The sequence below is a fragment of the Tamandua tetradactyla genome, chromosome 19, assembly GCF_023851605.1.
Source record: "Tamandua tetradactyla isolate mTamTet1 chromosome 19, mTamTet1.pri, whole genome shotgun sequence".
NCBI classification, from domain to species: Eukaryota; Metazoa; Chordata; class Mammalia; order Pilosa; family Myrmecophagidae; genus Tamandua; species Tamandua tetradactyla.
In genome coordinates, this window is record NC_135345.1 from 27,442,781 (window position 1) to 27,470,181 (window position 27,401).

Genomic DNA, 27,401 nt, shown 5'->3' on the forward strand with positions numbered 1-27,401 from the left:
AGGAATAAATGAGCATAAATTTTAAGGAAGAAAGTGATAGAATGGTGGACTACTCCTCAACAATCTATTTATATGAAATATCTGAGCACTATGTAGATATTACTAATGGGATTGATGGCTTATTACAGCATCTATTGCTGCTAGTGTTTTTTAGAATTTGGTTTGTGATAAGTTGAATGGAGCCATTTAAATATGTTTGAATGAAGGAAAAAGGATTTGACCACGTCTCATCACTTCTTGTGCTACCCTCACCCCCCAGCCAGTCATTTCTTGACTGGGTAATTGCAGTAGCTGCCTAATTATTCTCTGTGTGTACTTGTGCTCTGCTATAATCTTTCCTTTACCTAGAGAAGCAATCTTTGAAACATTTAAATTAATCTGCCCAATACCCTGTAATGGCGGAGAGTAAAAACCAAAATCTTTCCAAAAACCCATAAGCCCCTATGTGATCTGTCTTCCCCTGTTCCTGCTCCTGTAATCTAAATTGCCTCTTTGTTAATTCTGTCCATCTCCCTTCCTCCATCCAAACTCCATCCACAATTGCAAGGCCAGAGCCTTAGGCCTTTGTACTGCTCTTACCTCTGCCTGGAATATTCTTTGCCTAGACATCCTCTTCGGTAACTCCCTTCTGTTCTTCATTTACATCTTTTTCAAAGATTCTCTCAATGAGGCCCATCTTAACTACCCTTTTTAAAATTATCAACCACACATCCCTTTTACCCTGTTTTTGACACCCCTAAATCTCCACTACTCAGCTTTATGCTTTCTTTTTCCATGGAATTCATTAAAATTATTTTTTTCCTTCTCCTCCCTCTCCCCTGCTCCTGAAAATATGTAAGCTTCAGGGAGCAGATTTCTTTGTCCATTTTGTTGTATTCCAGATCTGTGGAGATTCTGTCTCAACCTCCTTCTTGATTCCTAGTCTAGTGAGTTTGATGAGATCTTTTGTGATCTATGAGAATGTATGCTTGCTTAGCTTAGGGATTTTCAAGTTGAGTAGTCTCTTAACGTACTTCCCCCCCGAGCCTTAGCTGTAACCTTCACCCTCTTAGAGCTTACCATTATGATGTTATTTCCCCATACATCTCTAATAACAGTTAGCCTCACTTCCTTTTCTCTGTTCTAAGGGGGTCAGGGCTGTGAGGGAATAGCTTCAAAGCTACTCCTACTAAAACACTTGTAAGAGAGGGAAGAGAGAGACTTGAGGGAAATAAAATTCTTCCACTAGAAAGTTTTTAATGGCATAATTGATTTTCTTAACCCATGACAGAACTCTATATATTAAAGAGGTCATGTAAATATTGGGCATTGTTGCTAGAACACCAGCTTTTAAGTCATATTGTGACAAATTCCAGGATTCCGGGAGGTGTTCAGAGACAGGGCATTCTAGGTAGAGGGCTGTCACCTGGTGTGTTTTGTTTCTATTTAAGATTTCTTGTGGAAAGCAAAAAGTGGTTCTGCTGAAAAAATTGATCAACTGCTGAAGTAGAGATTAGAGTCTATCTCTAATAATAATATGTAACTCAAGGTTATTTAGTTGAATATGAATACGTATATACACAAATATGCTCACACACGCACACATATATTCACAGTCACACTTTTGCCCATCGTTGTTTTGTCTACAAGCCTAGCTCAGTGTCTTACTCACTTTGGTATTCAGAAAATATTTGTTGAATGAATGGATGACTGTATCAGACTTGGTAAATTTTGGAGGCTTAGTAATTCAGTTCATCAATTACTTTGAATACAAGCATTTTGGTTGTAATGCAGTGGAAGCACTCCTAAAAAACTTACGTTTTGTTATGAACTTAAAAATAAGAGTTTTTTTTGAGAAATGGGATTGAGATAGACTGCTCAAAGCCCATACAACTTTGTTACCATTACCATAGCACCAACAATAATAATAAAAATACTAGGGAGCGGTGTGACAGTGGCTGAGCAGGCAGAATTCTCTCCTGCCATACTGGAGACCTGGGTTCAATTCCTGGTGCCTGCCCATGCCCAAAAAAAAAAAAAAAAAAAGATACTAGGACAGATAAAATGCATGTTAAATTCCTAATCAATAAATACTATAGTAGAGGGGGCTTTATCTTAAAAAAAGTGAAGACAGCTTCATGAAAGGGAGTAGCAGATAGGGTTGATATTATTGAATTATGGAGACAAGGGAAAAATGCATAAAAATGAAAACTGAGCAACAAACCCTTCCTTCCAAGACACAGGCTGTGCCAAAATTAAGAGAAAGAAGGAGGGGTGACATGATATCATATTCATAGCTTATTGTTTTGGCTATTAGTATACTTTGTATCCATCTGCTATTAAACTTGGCAGTATAAAATGTTAACTTGTTAGGGAAAGCCATATATGTAGTGTTGTACATTATATTGACATCATTCCTATTTCTGAGTTGCATATGAGGTAATTCATGTTACAGAAACACTTGTAGCAGAGCAGACTGTGTTATTTATTATGTGCTAAGCAGGCTTTATACTAGGAACTAGTATTAGAGATGAATCAAACATGGGTCCAGGCTATAGCTGAGCAGGAAAGACCAAGTAAATAAATAATTACAATATATGGGGATATGTACAGTAAAATAAATAGGATATAGAGATATAAACTTAGGATGTAGAGATATAAACTGGAGGTAGGGATTAATTCTCTGATAGGATTATATGCAGAAGGTGGTGTGTATAATAGGCTGTGAAGGTTGATCATGAGTTCTAGAAGGGGATAGGAGGTAGACCATAAACGGTAGCCCCCTCATGATTCCTTCTTGAGTTACCTGAAAATTTGCTACATGTGAAAGTGGCATGCTGCAGGAAGAAGGTAAGCTTTCAAGCTCTCCAAATTTAAATCCTGGCCCTTGTACTTATGGTCACTGAGACATTGGGCACATTATTTAATTCACTTATAAAATGTGATTCTTATGTGATATAAATGAGTAATATGAAAGTGCCTGGCATAATTCCTGACAACACCTAATAGGCACTTAGGAAATATTAATTTATCTTTGCAATAATGCTAGATAAACTACATGTTCAGCAATATTAAGAATTTTTTAGGGTTTTAGATTCAGTCTCATGACATTAATTAATAAAATGAACATAAATTATTAGCCTGTATACTTATCAGTGTAATGTGTAATTCTCAGAAAGGTGATGGGTCTTTAAAATCTTTTTAGAATGTTATAACTGGGGAAAAATTAAAATTATGTTATCCAGAAATTGATCCTAATCTCATATAGAAAAATTTCAACAGTGACCTGAGTGCAGTTTTGTGTGTGTGTCTAGAGAATGCTTGGTCAGGTTGCACATGGCAATAATACATTGCAAATGAAAGCCATTTTAAAAGAGTATTAGCTTTCAGATAGATTTTGATAAATTGGAGAATTTTTTAGAATAGAATCATTGGATGCAGTTAAGTATAGACACATACTTAATGAAGGGACATGTAGTTAGAAAATTAATTATTAGTTATGTTCAAGGCTTTGGGATCATAATAGATAACAAACACATTAGGTATTGCACTGTTTTTAGAAAAGATAACTCATTGGGTTAAATAGTTTTTATGACATGTGACAACCATGAAGTAATCTTTCCATCCTGTTCAGCACAGATCTTATCCTACCTAAGGTCACTGTAATTTTGGGCTTTATAAATTGAATAGATGTTTGGAAATTTGGGGGACAGTTTAGAATTCTTTGTTTTCTTTTCTAGGATTAGAAATATAAAGGAACTGAGTTTGTCTCAGGGAAAGGCATTTAACAATGCTTATTTTCAAGTGTATATAAAGCCTAACCAGAGAAAAATGGTTTTCTTTCCATTTAGGGCAGCAAAAATATAAATTTTACAAAGTAGGAAACTGATAAGGAAAAAAAATCCTTTTATGGGTATTAAATAGGCTAAGAAGGATTATAAGTATTGCCATTATGTAGAGACTTAATATCCATACAGCTTTTTGTGGGTGTGAAAGCATAAGTGGATCTTAAATGTTGATAAAATCTGTTATATTTTTAATATACACTGTTGGTTAACATGAGTTTGGAATGAAAGAAATGTGAATGGAGTAGAGAATATTTTTTAGCATTACAGAAGAGTAAATAAAAATTCTTTGTGGCATCTATCAACAAAATATTTATTTGTATATTTATAATATGTAAAGCAACCACTATGGTAGGATGCAAGGAAGTATAAGAAAAGGTTTTTCTTCTCAAGGAGCTCAGAGTATTGTTGAATGTAAACTGATGAAATGTTAAATAGCGGTACAAAAAGGTTTAATTAAATAGAAGGTGAATGATACCGTATGGGAAATTAGAGAATGGGCAGACTATTTAGGGGGAAGACTTCCTGAGATGAGAAAATTATGGAGGGATATAAAGGTTAGCACATAAAGATGTGTAAATGAACAAATGTAATTTCAGACTTAAATCCTAATTCCTTAAAATAATCACAAGTTAAAACCAGAAATGTAATAATTTTTAGTGTATGTGGGCTAATAGTGCATCACTTTTAATATTTGATTTTTTTCTATTAAAATGTATTACCTAACCTTTCTGCATCTTAGTTTCATTCAGTGGAGGTAAGAGTGATGTATCACAGAAAGTTTAAATGAATCTGTGTTTGTGGAGTGCTTAGAACAAGGCTTAGCATATAGCAAGTGCTCACTGAATATCTGTTGTTACTGCCATTCTTTTAAAATAAATGTGAACCTGGTTTATGTGGGGGACATTGAAGACTGATATTGCTGGAAAATACAGTTGAGCTGGGGAATAGGGTCAGTCAGAGAGGGAGACCAGACTATAATGAGCCTTTTATTTAAACCTTATGCGTTGCTCCAACAGTGTCACCTTAGAACTCTACCCTCATACCAGCACTTATGAATTGGTAGTGTTTGCCTGGAGCACTGTATGAAGGAAGCTTGGTCTGTGTCTGGTCTCAGCAGCAAAGAAGGAAATTGTAGCAATTATTGATTAGCAATGTTTACTATGTTTATGGGAAGTAGTAACATATTTTAACATTTTCATGATCATTGTACTAAACATTAGGAGCTTTTATAGCTTCTTGTTTTATAAAGCCTTGTGCTGTAGAAGAATTATAGGAAGATGAATTGGCTGTCAGCCGGAAGACCAGCTTTGAGTTTTATGTAATATAGGTATGTTTAGGAAGAATGCAAAATCATAAATTCTGAGAAATATGTTACAAGGAGGACTCAGATCAACTCTTTTTCTTTGTCCAGAATAAATTCCAAGTTTTTTTTTCCTCCATGTGATTTTGGGCTTGAGGAAATTCATTTATCTGATTTATACAGTAAATATTTGTAAATAAATACTTATTATGAGCAAGGCGTTGTCCTAGATATTGAAGATACATAGATGAAGAATATGTTCTCTGTCCTCCATCTGTCCACAGTCTGGAGAAAGACTGTGGGACAAGTAATTAAAGGACATGATGCAATCTATAATAAAAAAATGTTGGAGACACTGTGGGCACATTATTTAATTCACTTATAGAATGTGATTCTTATGTGATATAAATGAGTAATATGAAAGTATGTCAGTTTGCCTGCAGAGTTCATGTAGGCCAGATGAGGTACATTGAGTGGTATTTACTTTTCATTCCTTGTCACCCCTTTATTGGGAACCACTTCTGTTGGCTTAGGAGCTTTGATGACATTTGCAATCAATGTAGCACATTAAAAAATACAAGGCTCTTAATATAACACAGTCTTATCCTGTTTTATTAAGTCATTTTAACACTTAGAATTTTAAGCAGTACTTTTAGTTGTAGTAGAAGTGCTTGTTAGCCATCAAAAGAGGTACTGGATTTTCATCATCCACAGACAGTAATTTACACAAGGGAAGGCCTGTTCTGTGGTAGAATCCAGCTGCAGAATGTATATGTCGTTATTGGCATCACTGACTAAAAATATTTTCTATTTAAAGTTTGTTTTATGGAGAGAATAGGTGATGCAAACATGTTGATCATTTACTCTATCAACAAGTATTTGAGAGGGCTTATCATAGGCTGTTTTTTTTTTTTAACATAGGTTTTTGTTAGAAAAGTAGCACAGACATTAATCGGTTGATCTGCAAATTAGGCAAACACTGTTCTGTATTAATCAGAATTGATTTTTATACTTTCTATTAAGTGTTTTCTTTATTCCTTTATAGTCAAATAGTTGTGGTTTTATCAGAAAATTATCCATATGAGTTTAGAATACTTACAGTAAGTTGCTGATCTGTCTTAATCAGGAACCTATGCTATTATTTCAATCTTTCTGTTCCCTTTATTTTAGATCTAATCAGGGCTGTTTTGGTTATTATATTAGTTTTCTTCTTTCCTAGTTCTCTTTCTCTTTTGTTATTGACACTTTTCCTATTTTATTTCAGCATGCTTAATTTTTAGAGATTTAAAATCATTACATATCCTGATTTCCCAGTATTAATTATGCTTTTTTAATTTGTGGAAGATACTTTAAGATAACTTGTCTTCCTTTTATAGATCCTTCTTAGTTTTTATTCTGAAATACAGACCACTTCTCAGGATATAATCAGAGACCAACTAGCTGTTACATCTCTCTGTTCTTTGTGCTCTAGAAAACTGGCCAATTTCCCTTCTGTGAAACATGAGACATTTTGTGAGCCCCATTTTTTCTCAAATAAATTTTTTAGTATGTAACTCATCAAATGAATCTTTTCTTATAGTCTAAGGAAGTATTATCTAAAATTGTGAGTTCATCTTTTTATGGTTTGCTTTACACCTGAATTGTTCTACATTTCTCCTCTGCTGTGTTCACAGACTCGAGGGATACCTCAAGTGTGGAGTACAGTAACAGAACCTTCTGCAGAAGGTAAAACTAAGGGCTGCCCACTTTTTGCTGTTTGTGAGGGATTATCTAGAAAACAGGCTTTTTTGAGCATTGCTATTTCCTCCCTTTCTACTCATTCCCTAACAGTTGGGAACCAGCTGCCTATGGATATGTGTTAAGTTTTGCTTTATCAATCCTTGGTTTGGGAAGGGGGTGGTTAGGAGGGCCTCTGATACAGTTCTGAATTTTAAAATTTGTGTTATTGCTGGAGATTCACTATATTAAATTCTACTCTAGGTGGAACATACATTATGGATAAGGAAATTGTTTATATTAGTATTTTCCTCTTCAGAGATGTTCAGTTTAAAAAAAATACTTTTTTCTTTTCAAAGTCTTTTTCATTCTACTCATTGTTATTTAGCAATTATAGAAGTATTTGTAATATAAAAGATACAAATTACAAATACAATGAAAAATAAAATTTTCAAAGGTATCAACTAGACTTTTTGATTTTAATATTAACCTGGCTTGTTTCTAATATTTCTAAACATTTATATAATTCTGCAATGTACATGTATGCATATTTTATTACATGTTATATTACATATATAAATACATAGCTCATAGGAAATGAATTATTAAAAATAGGATAAATTACCCTGCTTGTCTGTTTCTTTCACACTTAACATTCTTTTTATTCTGTGAATAATTATTTTGGATGGAATAGAACAAAGAAAGCTTATATTATCTTATTCTCTCATCTGTTTTCATGTTTTATTTTAAAGATAAGAACCTCTTCGTTAAGAGGTCCTCAGTAAACTATCTTCTAAAACTTGGCCATTCTGTTTCTCTCTTTTCATCAACACGAATTCTTCCAAGATCTTGAAAATGATTTCAAAGTATTTTAAATCAGCTATTTACTTAAGTTATTACTTTGAAATCAAGAATCTCAAGACAGAGACAAATTGAAGCATCAGATAAAGATCAGAGCCAAAATCAAAGCAGCAAATTCCAGTATCTCTAATAAGGAAATTTAGTTCTTATTTCCATCATCAATTTTGTTCCTTACAATGTAATTGGCTTAAAAAAAAAGTATACAACAGGTGTTTATCATTAGTGACTTATGCCTGCTTAAAAGCTATATTCAAAAACAAAGTTAACAGTATAGCCTTGGGATTCACCTACATAAAGGTGTGATATTTAAAGTTATATGAAGTCCACTAAGGGAAGGAAAGGAAAAGAGAAAAGCTCCTTGGGGACTCTTGGCATTGGGGAAAAACAAAGGATTAACTGGTAACATAAGCAGTGGACATCAGGGAGGGATGGGAAGAGAATCAGGAAGGTACATTTTCAAGTCTTAGAGAGGAGTGTTTTCAAGGAAGGTCTGGGTACTTATGTATTTAAGAGCATGGTCTAACCCTATTGCAAAGTATCTGCCCAGAGCCTTCATTTCTTTTAGGTCTCATTATTAAGAATAGATGTGCTCCTGAGCCGATATTTTGTGCTTACCTTGTGACACTTGTGATTTGTTTTCTTATTTGCCCACCTTTATAGCAGTTATTTAGGATCTCATGTATATTTTGCTTAACCCTGCTTCTTTTTATTTCCCTGACTGATTGACACATTTCATCTATTATTTTCTTCACAGTATATGGAATTTTTGTAAGTCATTTATTTATGTTTTTCTTCTCTTTTTAGTGGTGGGGGATTGAGAGGAGAGTTGAAAAGTGGCTAGTAGTTTAATATAGAAAAGCATGATATTTAAGAAAAACCATTAGATTTGGCAACAAAAATAATTTTTTAACCTTCAAGAAATAAATTTAAAAATTTGTATGGGCAATTGAGTTACGTTAAAAAGACTTAAGGGAATGAATAGATATGAAAAGAAACAGTGAGTATCCCCATATTTAAGGGATAGGCAAGACAATGGGGGACAGTTAAGTGATTGTTACAGATGGTATATTCAAGTAAAGGGTTTTCTTAAGAATAGTAGATCTTATATGCTTGAAAGAAAAAGCAAAGGACTCCGACTGATATTTAAGTTGAACATTTAAAAATAATTCGAATTCAGCAAACACTTTTTGAACATCTTTAGGTATAAGAGGTGGTCTTATTACATTTTTCCATCTAATACCGATATCTCATTTCTTCATGGATAATTGTGTTGGTTTATGATTTGAAAAGATTTTGTTAGGCTAATAAAAAGTGAATTTAAGCTAAGATTGGTAAGGAACTTATTGACAGATTAATTCTTCATTGCTGGATGGTACTGACTTAAAAGTATGTCACTAACTACTTCAAATCCTTCTTAGATTTCATTTCTTATGAAGAATTTGAACAACAGTCCTTGTTAAACATTATCTTGAACCTTATGGAAAGGGATGGAAGTGGTGTGGACAAAGGGTGGGTGGAGGGGTGAGCAATTAGAGAGGGGGAGCTTGGAGAAATTCCATACCATTTAATTTACCTATGCATTTGTTTGGTTTGTTCTGAATTATATGTTGTAAGCCTGTAGAACTCTAACATCATTATTTTCCATGTTTTGACCAGTACCAAATTTTGTGGCAGGATTTTAATGATAGTGCTACAGCTCTACTACAATGAATAATAATAGGTTTCTGAGTACTAGCTGCATACCCACTGATCCAGAGCCTGTGACCTTAGCCAAGGTAAGCCTATACCAGATTGCAGTGTGAGATAGTTGAAGATTGAACTGCTTTGATAGTTGTCTAAATTTTTTTCATCTGTTTTTAATGGGCATGCTCAGTTGCATGAATCTGACCATGACATTCAACTGCATTCTTTCAGATGTGTAATTGGAAGCTTTTGAAAGAGGGAAGGTTAAGTTTTAATTTAGTGAATATATGTTTTAGGACTTTGTCTAGATTCTTTGAGTGTCTTACAAGAATGCCCAAAAAAGTAGTTACTCTAGTTTCTAATAGAACCTGCACTCTAATAAACATTGGAGGCTGTATTTATTACATAACTAAATGCTTAATACATTTATTTGCATAACTGACTTTTCCAAATGCTTTGTTGATTGGCTTGAAATCATAAAATACTGTCTTTTTTACTACAGAGCTTTCCTTTAAAATTTAAGTAATTTGTCTGCTTTAGTACGTCTCTTTTTCATGGTAGAGAATAAAGGTAGAGGCTCATCTCAAGTAATAGGAAAATTTTTGTAAGGGTACTGTATCAGTCAAGGATTTGATTGATTGCAAGAAATCACATCTACCTGCTCCGTGCAGTAATTAAATCATCAAAAATATAGGTGTACTTTCTGTGAGCTAGGCACTAGGCTTTGGGGTTAGAACACTGAACATAACAGAAATAAATCGATTTCTTGTCCTCATGGAGTTATTATGTTTTAGGGAGACAGATAATGAACAAATTTATATGTATGTGTGTAGATAAATACACATTGACACAGTTGCTAGTACAGAGAAGTTATGGGATAAAGATAAAGCAGGGTGACAGGATAGTCAGTGACCAGGTAGGGGTGAAGGGTATTTAAATAATTCAGTCAAGGAAGAACTCCCCAAAGAAGTGATATTTGGTTTTAGATGGGAGTGATGACAAAAAATGAGCCAGTGAATATCTGGGTGAAGTATCTTCCAGGTTTCGGGACCAGCAAGGTTAAGGCCTTGAGGCTCAAAAGACCTCAAAGTGTTCATGGGAAGTATAAGAAGACTAATGTAGCTAGAAGGCAGAGAGGGATTGGAGAGTGGAAGAAGACACACAAGGTCAGGGAGGTAGACAGGGTGTGATAAAGTATTGGGAGTTTATTGTAAAGATGGTATAAATATAGAGACTTTATTTAAGTTTTTGAAAAGATCGTTGTGGTTACTGTGTGGATATTAGATTCTTGGGAGAGCAGGTCTGGAGTATAAATGAAAGATGTTTGAGGCTTTTGCGGTGAACTGTTGAGAGAAGAAGGTGACTTGGGCTACACATTGACACAGTTCCCTTCCCTGGTAGCAGAGAGGTCTGATTCATAATATATTTTGAATAATTGACAGGATTTTCTGGTGGATCAGTTTCAGGGGGTTGGGTGAGGGTCATGACAAGACTCAAGGAGTAAAAATGGCCTCTCAGTTTTGGGACTTAAGAGCTGTGTGGTAATTTGTGCCATTTACTAAGGTGGAGAAAAACTGTGTGGGGTGGGGGAGAAGTGAAAGAGTTCACTTTTGGTTGTGTTACATTTGAGATGTTTGTTAGAGAGCCAAGTGGGGAGAAAGTTGGATGTATAATTTTGGAGTTCAGGGCAGAGGTCAAAATTTGAGAATCATCAGTAGAAAGATGATATTTAAAACCAGTGGCCCTGGATAGGATCATTTAGGGAAGAAGTTTAGATTGTGCATTCTTAAAGGGGATGGTATCTCCCACCAAGGGGGGCAAAACTTGGTTATTGGAGGGCCAGAAATATCTTAGATATTGCAATGGCTCCAAAGGGCCACAGTGTATAAGTAGATATATAGTGTACCTGGAAATGAGGGTGATGAAGGGGAAAAAAGTCTGAAACAGCTCAACAGGGGAGCAAAATGAGAAAAAAAGGATTGAAGAACACTGAGAACATGATGAAAAGAGGTAGAGGACTGAGTGCTGAAAGGTGAGGTAGCAGAAGAGTAGGAAAAAATACTGAGAAGGAATGACAGCAAGATATAAGGAGTACCAGAAGAATATGGGACCCGGGAGACCTGGTGAACAAAGTGTTTCATAAAAGAGGGAGCAGTAAGCAGACAGAGGTTTTGGGTAAGATGAGGACAGAGATCTCACCATTGGATTGATAGCCTTGAGGTTGAAATTATTGATGATCTTGACCAAAGCAGTTTTAATACAGTGGTAGGGTAAAAGTCTGATGGGAGTGGATTAGAGAGCAATTGAAACCAGTAAATAACATTGAATGTTTTTTTTTTTAATTGAGAAATCTTCACACATATACAGTCTATACATGGTGTACAATCAGTGGCTCACAATATCATCACATGATTGTGTATTCATCACCATGATCATTATTTTTAGAACATTTGCTTCATTCCAGAAAAATAAAAATAAAAAACTCACACATACCATTACCCTGCCCTCTCATTGACCACTAGTATTTCCATCTACCCAATTTATTTTACCCTTTGTCCCCTCTATTAGTTATTTATTTTTTTATCCATATTTTTTGTTCATCTGTCTATACCCTGGATATAAGGAGCATCAGACACAAGGTTTTCATGATCACGCAGTCACACTGTAAATGTTAATATCATTGACTTTTAAAAGATAGAGAAATGGGACTGTGATACCTAAAAGCATTTGTGATATGAAAGAAGGAAGTTTTTTATTTTTTATTATGAAAGATTTTACATTAAGGGAATGACCTAATTTAGGAATATTTGACATAGAAGAAACTCAAACTACCTTAATTTAAAAACCGTCCTCATTTAATGGGTAAGTGCAGGTGTGTATTCAGGGGCTTAATCCACCCTGGCTACTTGTCTTTCTTTGTTTCTTTCTGGATATTGATTTTATTTTCTCCTCCTGCTTTCCCTAGAGGCTTGGTCTATGGCTCTGGCCATTATAAGCTTACATTTTTCAGGATCATGACCAAAGTGGGACAGGAGTCTATCCTGCTTACTCCAGTTAGAAAAATTACCGTGACTGGCTTAGGTCATATGGCCAAACTTAGCCAAATTGTGGTTGCCTTCAGGATGGGGTGCTGTGGTTACTCACGCCATCCCACCAACCTCCTTGTGATCAGGGGTCTAGTCTTAGCAGATGGCGGAGAAGGGGTACTTAGCAGGCAGCTACAACCAGTTGATCAGTAAAGGGAACCAGACTTTGAGAAGAGTAGGTAGAAGTAAAGGGTTATTCTGGATCCAGCGTTGAAGAGTGAATCGTATATAAAATGTAGCTACTCCAGAACCCTCTGGTGCGTCCTTGACACTGGCACTCTAATACCTTTGGACCATACCTTACGTCCTGCTCCAAATTTTTTGACCACAGGATATATCATTTCCCAAATATGATTGTTAGTTATTAAGTTCCACTTTGATGTTTTAATGAAATGAGCTAACAGAATTCTCATCATTAAAAACTACATCAGAAATTTTTGTGACTCTGCTCCCCTTTCCAAAATCTTCCTAGCTATTACAGACTTTCACTACTGCACGGCACTTTTTACTCTGACAAGTGAAACTGGAACTGAAATTACCTAGGATCACCAGACATGTCCACACTGAAAAGAAACAACACAGATGCTTTTAAATGCATCATTGACAGAGCAAAAGAGTGACTTTGAGGTGGTAAAAGCCAGACACTGTTCATTTTTACTTTAGTTGGAAGTCTTGAGAAAAAGATGCCCTTTAAATACCTGTAAACTAAGAGACTATATGATACTTGACATGTGACCTGAACAGCCCCAGTGGTATTTATTACATTTTGTAATGTCCAGGGATACCAGCTTTAGTTGCAAACTATTCTTATACTTTACAGTTAAGCATAGTTATGTGGAAAGTTTTTGCAGTGCCGTTTTTTTCATGATGCCCTAGAGTTTTTGTTTGCAAATTTTTGCAAATGAGACCTCCTCATTAGGGAAAAGTAATAAATATAACATTGGAGCATCAGTAAGCTTATTAAAGTTTATGAAGCCATCCAGGGAATTGTCTAGGAGGGCATGCCTTTATGAAATTATAGTTTTTTTTAATTGTAAGTAATGTCTTAATATTACCGAATCTAGGAAAAGTAACACTTTTATGTGACTTAGGCAGCTATAAGAAATGGTAGTTTTATATTTTTCGGTGCTGTCTTAATTTTCTTTATTTTCTAATGAAAGATTGGGTAGTATTTTTTCAAAAATTAATTTGATCTCATTATGACCATTTTTCTCTTCTTACATTAATAAGAGGCAAATATCATAATTCTGTAAAATACCAAATTGGTACTGTGTTTACATTAGTGGCATTTGTGTAGACTGATGGCATGTATAAACTACAAATAGGTTTTTTATTTATCCTCCAGATTATAAGAATTTGTTTATGTTGTTAGTAAGCTGGTTAGGCAAGATTTAGAAACCACTTTTATCATTTTTGGTTTGTTGACATTTCCATTAAAATAAATAATAATTGCACAGAATAATGTAAGAAAGGACAGAATAATTAAATGTAAGGAAGGACAGATAATAATTTAAGAAGGACTCTGAATTTAATTATTTGGTAATAACTTATTGGTTTGTCTCAACACTGTTTTACCAGTCAACAGAATTGCTTCCCCCTTCAGCTGGGACCTGAAAATAACAAGTTAAAACATTTCTGGATTTGGAAAATGAGTCAGTTGCAAGAGAGGAAAGAAATTCAGTGGAATAGAATTGGGAATTAATGAATAGACAGTTGTAAAAGGCAAAAGTAGCATAAAACAAGCTGAAAGGAGCCTTTTTCAAACTTAGCCCACGAAAGTTAAGAAATGGTATAGTTTAAATGTTTTAGTAATTTAAACCAATGTAATCACCATGTTCCTAAAAAGAATACTAAAATTTTAGATTATTCCCAAATCAACCAAAGTCAGGAAAAAAATAATTTTTCTCTTAAAGTCTAGTTTTTTTAAGGTTTCATAGATACTTTTACAAGATTTATTCGTAGTTACTTGCTGGCTAAACAACCTGAATCCATTTTAGAAGCTTTCCAATATTGTGCATTTAGGATATTCTTTTCAACCTAGTTCTAAATGAATACTGAACCAGAAGTTAATGATGGGTTCTGAGACTTTGTAATCACTGGTGCCTCTCATCCTTTGAACACTGATGATACCTTGGGAAACCCGCAATATACACTATCCTTTCCTTTTTTTTGAGCACAAATATTTTAATTCTCTAAACAGAATGAAATTTTCTTTAAGAGTTATCTATAGTTTAAAGCTTCTATACAAATGTCACAACTTCACTCTTTTAAGAGATGAAAATTATTAAAGTGTATCACAAGAAGTTACCTAAACATCTCAGCCAAGAATCAGAGAAAGTTAAGTATATTTCACAAGGAAACCCAAGAAAGAGAATCAGAATGAAACAAGTTCAACATGGTCATACAAATCTTTGTAAAAGGGCTTGAGTGGAAGCCCAAGCAGGTGGGCAAGTGGGAGAAGAAAAGAAAACATGGTTCAGACAGATCACGTGAGGAAACCTATTATTTCAGATGCTGACTTGGGCATTGTCTAGGCAATCCTTATTTTTGTTGTCGTTGTTGTTATAGGTGACTCTAATATAGTCTGATTCTGCAAAACCCAGCCCAAATCTTACCAAGTTAAAATGAAGTCCCTCATTGGTTTATTGGGTCTGGGTGGTACCCCATGTTCCCCTAACCTGAAAGAAATCAGTTCTAGTGAGAAAGCTCCAGCATGCCTTTGTGGTACTATTGGTAGGGTGCCATAGGCTAGGCACATCCCAATGATGTTCTGCTGGCTGAGATACCGGGTGGGATGGGAATGCACCTCATTATTCAGTCAGCTTCTTGGCCTTGAATAGGTGATGCAGGTAGAATACCTGCCAGGTGTCTAATCCAATGAGGCAGAATACTGAAAAGATGCTGAAGTACAGAACCTGGGTGTTTGTTGACTCATTGGTATCAAACACATCTCTTTTTTTTGCTTCTTCATGTATGCAAAATCATTAATGATGATTTTTTTTTTTTTTTTTACAATATTTGCCCTTTTATGTCTGGTTTATTTTACTCAACTTGGTGTCTTCAAGGTTCATCCATGTGGTTGCATGTTTCACATCATTCCTTCTTAAAAAATATTTTTATTGAGAAATCTTCACATGTATACAAGTCAATCCATAGTGTACAATCTGTAGCTTACATTGCATAGTTGTATATTCATCACTGTGATGATTTTTAGAACATTTGCATCACTCTAGAAAAATAAATAAAAATAAAAAATAAAAAACTCATACGTCCCATATCCCTTACCCCTCCCTCAATTGACCACTGATATTTTGTTCTACCCATAATGATGAATTTTGAAAGATCTTCTAAGCATTGCAGTTCTACTTCTAAAGGTTTGCTCTTCTCAACTTTTGCAATCTCATAATTTTTTGCTTCCTCTCCATGCTTTGTGTCTAGGGTCACGAGTTGGTCAGGTATCAGCCCTCTTTTCTAGCTCTCAGCATACTTTGAACATGTCGTAGTCTTCAGGGGTAAAGGCAGATTTTCTTTATTGTGTTCTTCTTGGAGTACAGAATATGGCCTGCAGAATCTGTGATCTTGAGGTGGGTGTGCGACTGCCACCTCCAGACTAGTCAGTTATCTCATCACTCCAGTCACTAGCAGGTCCTTGTGGATTTCCTCACTGAGACAACTTGCTGAAGTTAACAGGAAGATAGGAGGAGATGGTGAGGACTGAGCTGGTGCTGAGCAGGAGCAAAAGTAGCAACGCCAATGGGCAAGGGCCACACTGGGCTAGTTAGGCCAGGCAGACGAGACATAGTGTCGGAGACTTGTTCACCACCCCCAGCTATCCTTTTCTAGAGAGCAGTATCCCAAGGTGAGTAAGAGTGTAGATCTTGACTGCCTGGATTTAAATCTCTGTGTAACACTTGTGAGCTTTGTGACCTTGGGTGAGTAACTTAATCTCTCTGTCCCTAACTTTCCCCACCTGTACAATGTGGTTACTAATAGTTTCCATCTGGGGTTGTTTTGATAGTTAAATGAGTTAATGAATATCAAGAGCTTAGAAAAGTACTTGGTAGCTAATAAGAGCCCAGAGTTTGCTACCATAATTGTAAGTGTTGCTAAAAGATGATCATACTTTCTTGAGGCAAATCACAAGCTACAAAGCTGTAGAGAAGTTAGAGTTTAATAGTACTCTCTATCTGTAAATGCAGAAGATTTGAAAGATTTTTTAAATTTTAACTTCCTAATTGAAAGCAATTTCAAATTTAGGGAAAAGTTGCCTAACCATAACAAAAAAACTCCCATATGCACTTTGTTCAGAGACCCTCATTCTAATTTTGCCATTTGTACTGGTAATATTAATTTTTTTAGCCCAAGAATCCAGAATAATGTATTGTACCCTGTTGTCCTTTCTCTGTAGACTTTAAATTTAGAAAAACTGCTGGAATTTCGTAACTATGGTCTGTAATCTTCAAAAATGTCAGTCATTTTGTAGAGTGTATCTCAATTAGAATTTGTTTGATGTTTCCAGGTTATGTATTTTGGGCTGGAATGTCACAGAAGTGATGCTGTACTCTTTTCATTATATCCTATTGGGTGGCACATGGGGTCAGTTTGTACTGCTACTGGTGGTGGTAACTTTGATGGCTTGATTTCTGTAACTGTTGGTTTACTTTCCCCCTTCTGTAATTAACAAGTATTTTGTAAAGAGATACTTTGAGACTGTGTAAAATCACATTCCTCATTTAATTTTCACTATTTGTTTTAGTATCTATGTATGTTAATTGCTGATGTAATTATTACTCTGTTGGTTGCTAAAATGGTAATTTTTCTAATTCCTTTATTCTTTTTACTTACTAATTGGTATTTTACTGTAAGGAAGAGATTGAAACAGTGTATTATCAATACCTAGTCCTGTGAAGATAACAAAGACATATCTTAGGAACAGAACTTGAAGAAATAATGAGTGTCAAAGTCTTATAAACTGTTCTGAAGATTGACTGATGTGCATTTATTCATTTATATCAATGGGGACTCCTGGATTCCTATTTTATTCAGTGGGTTATAAAATATTTCAGATTGTCTCAAATTTGGCCAGTGGGATATCTCTCAAGCTGGCTTCTGTATTCTTTTATGTTTCCATCATTGAGTATTGGAAGTACTCAGTGGCACAAAAAGGATGTTCCAGGCCCATTTTGTTCTTTCTTTACCCCAGCCCTGGAAACTACAATTTTTTCAAGGAATCCTGTTTACTTTTAGTTGAGAGCGGTTTTTGGAAATCAAGATCTGGGCTACTGGGATGTTGTTCATAGTCTTTCTCCATGAACAGCGTTGGGAAACACACACACACACCTTTGTTTATTCTTATAGGAATTAAATACCATGAGTTCACACTGATTCCCACAATTTCAGTCCAGCAGTACAGGGTTAAATTTAGGTTAAACCCTTTCTCTATTTGTACCTCCCTTCACTGACAGTGAAAAATCTGGCTTCTGTTATTTTTAGGATATATACTTTGCTCAGTTGCCGTGTAAGGTAGCCAGTCTCCTGACCCTGTTAGGCCAGATTGCTGCTTGGGAGCCTGCCCTGTGTAGGCCTCTGTCTTTGCAGTAAATGCATCTAATAGTATTTGTGAACTGTTAGACTTTAACTAAGTGTACTAGGAAAAAAGCATATACAGTTGGAGATTAAACAGACATTTCCTGTGCAAAATTATCCTGAAAATGCTTTATCATTGAAATTGGTGATGTTTTCTATTCATAATAAATCAGTGGATTTACAAGTTTTGAATTCAACAATTTTTCTTACCTGAGGTTATGCTAACTAGTAGTGAAAGTTTAAATTTTAGCTGGCCATTAATACGCTTTAGAAAGACAGTATTTGGCAAATGTGTTTTTGTCTTCATTTTATGTTAAACTCCCTCCAAAGTGAATACTTTTTCTTAAAATATTAATCTTTCTGCTAGTTTTGGTGATAATTTCTTGACTCTGATGTTGACATTTATTTTATTCAGTGCCCAGTAGTAATTACTGTGCACTCAGTAAATATTTGCTGAATGAGTAAGTCGCCTATACAGAACATTTTGTGAAGAAACTTTCAAATTCTAAGAAAATAAATGGAGCAGTTTTTGGTAATTTTAATAGAAAATTAATGCAAACATTTGTCAAGCTCTAATGTAGATGTAGAGTTTTTTTGTTAACCATATTCTTTGGAAAGTAATACCCATCCATTTTATGAAGCTTAGTTACACTTTTGAAAGTTTATTGCTTAATCTAGAAATGCCACTAAAAGGAATGAATGAGGGGAGCATGTATGTTCCTGACAGCCTTGGTTAACAAAATCATTTTGCCATCTGCCCATTCATCTGAGTCCTCATTTGTACTACCTGCCATTCCGTGTTGGTTTAGCACCTGCTACAGTTTTGGCATTGTATATGATGTTGGGGATATGGAAATGAATAAAAAACATCATTGACAGCCCTTAAAGAACTTAGTTTCATGTGGTGTGAAATACTCTTTTTATTTCCAGTTCATTTTTGTTTTGTTTTAAAGAGGACTATGTGTGAAATGGAAAAATAATCAAAGAGACAGCCATTCTGTCCCTAAGTTGCTGTTTTTAATGATACTTGTAATGAGGTATTTAGGGAAACTTGGTTACGTATCTAATTCTCTTATGGCCATTGAGTCCATGGGTTTTACTGAATCATTTATGAAAAAACACATTCCTTGATTTTCCCTTAGTTATAAAAAAGTTCTGATCATGTTCTTACCTATTTTATAATGATGGTAAAGTACAATTTGTAGAGCACTTTATCATTTTTAAGAATCATATCCACATACTTCTTGTCAGTTAATCTTCAGAAGTGTTATAGGATTTGAGACTCAGTATTTCTCCACTTTCTATTTTCAAGATATGTTTTTGTTATCTCCCACTATCTTCACAGGACAATTATTGGTAACACATCTGCTTAAGTAATATTTCTGTTTCCAATAGAAAAGGTAATAATGTTTCTCTTAGTACCCTGTGCCACAGGTGAAAAGAGAATACTCTGGTAATTTTCTAGTTCTGAATGTCCAGACATTTACCAACATTTGTTTCTTGCGCCTAAAAATTGCATGTACTTCTTGCATGTTAAAGGGTAAAGAACTCATGAGAGAAAGTGTGTATTTATCCCTCTAACTACTAATGTCTGAATTTCCCAAGTCAGAAGGTGTGGCTTTCAGGTGTCCAAATATAGCATGTTGCAGGAATTTAGTCCATGTTACAAAGGCATGGCCTGCTGACCAACGTGTAAACGAGGAGCTAACGTTCTGGCACTGCTCTAAAGATAAGCCTGACTTGACTGGGCTGAGCAGCTGATGATCATCTAAAGTCTCACTCAGAAGTAACACCACAAAGTCAAGAAAACTGATTAAGATGAAATGTGGAAGCCCTCAAACTTCTTTAGCCTTTAAATTTTAAAAAGCTGTTTTTTCCCCCATATTTTTATTAATTCAGAGTTGTATTTTCGTTATCACAGCTTCACTATATTGAATCTTAGGTTAATTGCATCTTCCTGTGATAAATTAGCACCTCTCTGTCAGTGTAAAGAGAACAGTTGAGACTTTTATAATTTGAAATTCACAGTTGAAATTGAATTTAAAAGTTGCGAATATTACTGTCCACTATGTTGTTTTAGAATACAGTACTTTATATAAACATGCCAACGATTCAGGTAATTTTTGAACTGCTAGTAGGTTTTAGCTTAGCTTGTATATCAGAGATGCTTCAAAATATAGACTTTCTTTTTATAACCATTCTGTCTGACCAACTTTAAATATAATACTTTTGTTAACAATGTTTGTTCTTTTTTCTTCTGCCCTAATCCCTTTATCAAACCTTTTAGAATTTATAAAGATACTTTCATTTTTTAATAGAGAGTAGTGAGTATGTATTTAACTATACGGCTATATTATGTAAGAAGTTGGTTATTTTCTAAAATAAATTAATTTGCCAAACGAAGTTGTTATGCCCTTGCTTTCTTTAGAAAAAGATTACAAATGTTTTTCCATTTTTAAAAATTAATAGGAAAGTTATTAAAAAATGAAATGCAGAATACATGTAATATATGTGTCTGTTACAGCCAAAGTCTTCCACAGCTAATGGTGAATCTGGCCATGTTTTGAAATTTATTCAGACTGCAAAAGGGGGAGGTGGAGGACTTGGTTGAGAGTTGGGGCTTTTGAGTTAGCAGACTTGGTTTTGAATGTACACTAATTACTCATTGCATGAATTTGAACAAGTTACTTAAGTTTTCTGAATCTTAGCCTTCTGAACTGTAAACCAAAGAATAATAGTACTTCTAATATCTATTTCATAGAGTTTAGCACTTATTGCCAAGTGCTCATAATGTGGTAGCTACTGTTTTTACAATGGTTACATGTACACAGATGTTTTGTAATTATAAATTAGATTTTTTCCCACAGTATTTAGGTGATTTCAGTTTGTGAAATCTTTAAAGGTTTGTAGGACAGCATGTACTTCTATTAAATATAACAGCTGGAAACTTACATGGTGGTACTTCACTAAGCTGTTTTGTATTTTTAGGCCTGTAATTAGATACAAGTATATGGCTAAGTGTGCTAGTACATTGGTTTTATAAGATTGCCTTTAATAGATGAAAGGAACAAATAGATAAATACCTTGATTTGTCTATATCAGGTTTTCTTAAGGCAAGGGACTGGACTGGAAGCACACAAATTCTCACCTCATCCTGCTATGGTGCACACAGCTATAAATTGGTGCCTTCCTACCTCCATTAAGTTATAAGACTGTAAGATCCTGTCTTGGAGTCCAGGATTCTCCAGTGCTGCTTTGAAATGAGATATCCTAAAAAAAAAAATATGTTGTTTGTCATTGATGCTTTTCATATCAGATAATTCTTGAATGCCAACTTTGTGCTGAATTCTCAGGGAATAGAAAGATAATCCCTGACTTAATGGGGCTTCCAATATGGTAGGAATGTAAGACTTGAGCAGGTAGTTACAAATGAGGCAGTATGTATGATGCTGCCATTTGATTGAAATAGTAAGTACACTAGAAACTTAGGAGAAGGAGAGATCACTTTCAGCTGGATTGCTTCCTGTAATTTTAACCTAGTTTGTACAACTGAGGATATACCTATGTAAAACTCATACATCATTTTTAGAAGGCTGTTTCAGTAAGAAGTCTTCTTCAGCTTGGTGGCCACAGGAACACCAGTTCCATTATTTAGCTCTCTGTTGCTAGCTATTTTCAGTCCTTTCTCTTACTATAGACCCCACTGTTGTCCCAAAGCTTTCTCCCCCTATGCCCAATTACCATTTTTCATCTCTTTAAGTGCTGGTCTGAAATAGTTCTATGGTGTTGAGACTGAAAATGGCAAGTAGAAAGGGGAAAAGGGGGAAACTGTTTTGGTACAGAATCAGGAACTTTGTTTCCTGTTACAGAAATTGCCCTGTTGATAGCACCAAGGGGAGGGGTAATGAAAAGAAAAATGCTTGTCTTGCTTCTGTTTCTGTAAAAATCCACAAACATGTGTCCCCATACTTACTATATATCTCACCTCTTGGAGTTTTGGTTCCATTCACCATGTTGTCCTCTTTCTCCCTTGTCTGTACCATCCCTTTGGCTCCAGAGCCTTGCTCCAGCTCTGAATTCCCTAGTTTTTTGAAATTTTTCCCTCTAGAGCCCCTCTTCCAAGTTACCCCCATGGTGAGAACACACATGGCTCTATTGAGCATTTCTGTTACTACCTCCAGGCATTCAGTAGGCCTCACTCTATTTATGTTTCACGTGGAACCCTGAGTTCACTGATAGCAGATTGCTCATATATAAAGTTTAGTTCTTATAATACCATCAGTGCTATATATTTGGAAGGTTTGCTTTTAAGGAAAATGTATTACAAGTTTTAGCATAGAACAGTGAGGCATCATTACAAATGAGGAACTACCTTTATTTGCAGAGAACTTGGAGTTAGAAAATTGAAGTTTAGATTAAACTCTCGCTTACTCTCCTGCGTGATCGCTTGACCTATCTTGGCTATAGTTGAGATAACTACCTCTCAAAGATCTTTACAGGGGATTAAATGAAGATGTTTGTGAAAGTGTACAGTAAAATGTAAAGCCCTATATCAAAGGAATGTGGCATTGTGGTATTAAAAATCTATTTGCCCTTTATTAGTCATTCATCAGATGCTATGTGTTACCTACTGTGCAAGGTAATAGAACACATTCCTGACCTTTAGGAATTCATCATCCAGAGACTAAGACAGGCATGAGCAATTACATTATGGCTTGTGATATATCCTGTGGCAGATATGTATACAGGTGACCAAGGAGCACTAAGAGGAACCACTATAATCTGGAAATGGGTGGGTAGAGAAAACTTCATGGAGAAGGAGCTCCTGCATTGAGTCTTGGTGGCTGAGAAAGAGCAAGCCTAGTAACGAAGGAAGAAGATAAGAAGGCCATTCCAGGCTGAAGGTGTGGGGGAATAAGGTACATTCAGAAAGATATAAGTATGACTCAAGCATAGACTATCTTTCTGTGGCACCTAATCTGATTATTTAAGAGGCAATATTATTATACAGTGGCTAATGGCTCTAAAAACAGACTTGGCATTTATTAATCTGTTAAACTTAATTAAGAACATAGCCTTCATAAACTTTCAGTTTCATTATGATAATATAAACACCTACTTCAAAGGATTATTGTAATGGCTATTGAAATAACATTTGTAAACTTTCCTTAAATTCTTTAAAGTCACTCTTTAACTCTCAATTTTCTATAGTCTATTGTTGTCGGCTAATAGTTTAGTTAGCAGTGTTTTAAACACCAACCTCCTGTTTCTTATAATAGAATCATAGCGAATCAGTGGTGGAACTGGGACTGAACTAGGTCTCTTACCATTTCAGAGTTCTTTCTATTGGTCTTGGAATAAATTGCCAAAGAATTAATCTAGCTTATAGTGTTAGCCACAACTCTGCCAGAGACAATATAAATTAGTAGTGTAGAGTTTGCATTTCTGTAGCTTTGCAGATTGTGAAATGTATTTTTAAAAGGAATACCGTATCCTTCTCTGTCTGCCCTCTGGTGGAAGTGCTATTTAGCAACAGCATCTATGAAAGAGCCATGAGAGGCAGATAATAAGAAACCAGATACTTGTGTTAAATGAGTAACTCTTTTACTGTTAAGAATTTCTTTTACGGACAGTTCTCTCATAATGTTTATTTGGGTCTCCTCAATAAAATGGAAAAATAGATTTCCATAATATTTGTCAATTAAATTAAACATGTTCTATTTCATTTATACAACATATGCATCAAACTACATTTGTGTATAAGGATAGAGTGATGAGCAAGAAGCTAGTAGTTTAACTGAATAAATAGGCATAGAAAGACTAATCATACAAATAAATAGTTGCAATGCTGTGAACAAAAAGTATGTACAGGGTTGACTTATGATCATATAACAATATCAGGGGAGGCTATCTTGAAGAATTAAAGTTTTAGCTGACATAGGATGAATTAATAAATTAAATTAGCAAAGGTGAGGCAGAGGAATGGAGAAAAGGGTCTCTCATTGAGAGAACAGCATGTGCATAAAATCTCTGAGGAAGGACAGGGTCTGACCTGTCCTGAGAACTGAAGAATAATTAGTGTTTTTGGAGCATGGAAAGCAAATATATATACAGGTTCTGGTCATGAGAAGAGAAGAAGTGGAGGTGTTTTTAGACATCAATAAATTAGCCAGACAGCACGTTTAAATGCTGATTGTTTAATTTATTAATCTTTCTATGTCAGCTGTAGCTTTAATTCTTCAGGATTGCCTCCCTTGGCATTGCTATATGATCATAAATCACCTTTACTTTTTGTGCATGGGGAGCACAAGAAGTGAACCTCTCCCTAAAGTGAAATGCAGGTTCTATGTTAGAATTTTGTTGTTTTAATGAAAACTACTTTAGAAATACTATGATATTATTCTATTTACTAGGTACTATGCAGTATTAGGATTTGGACAGTTTTCAGTATGCATTATTTTTCATTCAGTTTTTCTTCCGTTCTATACTGGCTCATTGGGAATTGCAGGAACATTTTGATGTGCTGGAGTGTTTAGATCAGGGACTTTTGCTGTGGATCAGTTGAGCAGCCATAGAAATGACAGAGAATGTTATCCTGTTTTCTTGGCTGAGGTTTTTGTGTGGGTGTGTGAGGTGCAGCTGCACTGTGGGTTTCTTGGCAGTTAAGACAAGGCAATTCTCAACACAGTTCATCTTGAATAGGAAGAAATTTAAGAGTCAAAAAACTACTCTGAATGTATTAAATTCAGTAGAAAGCTCCCAGGGCCCAAACCTTTGGCTGATATCCTGAGTTATTTGACTAAATGGATTCAGCAGCTTCAGGCACATGTCCAGACTTGAGGGCAGAACACATGATGGAGAGGACATATAAAACAATAGTCAAAGCTTTTTCTATATATACAATTATAAACTACTATATTGACTTTTAAAATGAAGTATTTAATTGCCATTTATTTAAGCTTTTTCTCTAAAGAACACTTAATGAAAAAGATGGAATGTCAAAATTTAGCTTTGCTTGTTTTCTTAATCTTCTGCAGTTTATCAGAAAGATCTTTCCTCAGATTTATTTATATGCAGATGGATTCCCAGATCTGCTTCTATTGCTCACTTGTTTTCTTCATTCTCCTTTGACCTGTTCTGTGGTTTGTAAGCACTTTGTTTTCCCAAACCCTCAAATTAAATGCACACAATATGGAACTCTACATTTTCTTAGCATATTTGCCTCCTTTTTTTGGCTAACTTTGTCGTTGTCCTCTGTACTCTGAGTGGAAGCCTCTGAGTCCTTTTAACATTTATCTGCTTTTTTCACATTTTTACTCTTATTTAATATTGTTCTGAGGATAGTGTAGAGTCAGATCCTATGGTCATTCTACCTGGGTTCAAAAGCCAGCACTGCTGTGTACTATCTTGGGTCCATATAACTTCTCTGTTTCTCATCTCTTAAATAGAGACCATAATGTTACTAACTTAAAAGTTTGTATTTTAAAGGCTTAAAGGAGAAAATGCACATAAAATGCTTAATTCAAAGTAAGTGCCCAGGAGAGGAGATGTTAGATACAGTTTTCTTCGTGAATTAAGTCTACTCTCTTAGAACCTATTAATAGTTATCTTCATTTTTCTGGGTGATCTCATTTCATTCTTAAGACGATGTGCATGCTGATAACTCCCCAAATTATATCTTTGTCCCTAATTTCACTTACCCCTAAGCTCCAGACTTGAATATTGGACTGCTAACTGTATATCTTAAATGTTTAATAAATACCTCAAACATAATCTGTCTAAAAACAGAACTTTTGATCCTTAATCGCCCCTACTCACCTCACTCACCTGTTCCTCTCCATTTTTCTCTATCTTGGTTAATGGCACTCACTCGTTATACTTTTTATGTTTCCCTAGCTGCCAACCCTCACTATTTCATTAGTACCTCTTCCCAGCATTATTCTCAGAATATGTCCTGAATTGGACCATTTCTCACGATCTTCTCTGTTACCAAAATGCTCCAAGTAACCTCTTTTGTCTGGACAGTTCTGTAAAGGAATGCTCTCCTTATTATTCTCTGTGTTTCTCGTCTGTTCCTTGCAATTTATTATCCACATGGAAGAGTGATTTTTTAATATAACAGATCATTTTACTCTCTTGCTTCTTATTGAAATTAGAAAAATATCAAGAGTTCTTGAAAGTCATCCATGATCTAGCCCTTCTAGGTTTTCTTCCAGTTGCTCAAACACAGCAGTTTTGCTTCTTAAGGTGTACACTAGCTTTTCCCTCTTTTTTGCAAGATTTCATCTAAATCTTCACTATATTGGCTCCTTGCGTGTTTTTAGGTCTCAGTTCAGGTGTCAGAACCTTAGAGAAACTTGCCCTAACATCTTGCCTTCCTTCCTTAGTAGCTGATCAGTTCTGAAATGTCTCTTTTCTTCCTTTTTTCATAAGCTGCCCTTCCCCACCCCAAAAAGAATTTAAGTTCCGTAAGGGCAGGGATTTTATCTTACTCACTGCCACATCCCCAGTGGAACCTGATACTCAGAAGGTTTATAGTATTATATGAATGAATAAATAGACAGATGGAGGAAAGAATGAATAAATACATTTCTGATGTCTTCTGCATCCAGAAAGATAATAGACTATCTCATTTGTACAACCTTTGTATAAACACGTATTTTAGAATTAACTGTGTTAATATTTTGTCCTTTTTGCTTTGATCAGTCTTCTCCGTTCTAGACTGTAAGCCTCTAAGGACAGGAGGTATGTTTCTAAAGTGTTTTTAACTTCTCATCGAATGCTGGATTTCACTTATTGGTGACTGAATTGAGTTGAAAAGTCAGTCTAATATCTTTGTTTCCCTGAGGTTATAGTGATTAGACATATAGGTTTTAATTCTCTAAAGCAGGTGTATTTGAAATATACCTTCCCCTTTTATCTCTTGCAGTTCATAATTGGACCCTTGAGGACACCCTTCAGTGGTTGATAGAATTTGTTGAACTACCCCAATATGAGAAGAATTTTAGAGATAATAATGTCAAAGGAACAACACTTCCCAGGTGACTCTTCAATTTGTTAATCAAATGTATTTTTCCATTCATAGGAAGTTATATATTAGATGTCTGTTTTCAATGCTGAATTTAAGTTTACTTCTGTGGCCAGGGGCACAGAGGAGGTGTATACATATATACATTCCTTAATTTTTGTTAGTGTTTTGAATTTTTAATTGCATTTTCTTGTTGTAGTAATTAAGCCCTTTAAAAAAAATTTATCCCCCAAGCTTCAGTTAGACCTTGCTACCTATCGTAACCTGCCAACCTTAACCAGGACGATTCCAACCAGTCCTAAAGAACACCTAGG

General features: G+C 35.2%; 1 protein-coding gene across 2 annotated transcripts in view; it reads left to right on the top strand.

Annotated features, from left to right (window-relative positions):
• Positions 1-27,401, top strand: part of STIM2 (stromal interaction molecule 2) — a 189,491-nt gene that overhangs the window by 119,621 nt on the left and 42,469 nt on the right. For both annotated transcript variants that reach the window (XM_077136555.1, XM_077136556.1), the window contains exon 4: positions 26,989-27,100. In XM_077136555.1, coding sequence (XP_076992670.1) covers positions 26,989-27,100 — 112 coding nt within the window. The remainder of the gene's footprint in view (positions 1-26,988; positions 27,101-27,401) is intronic.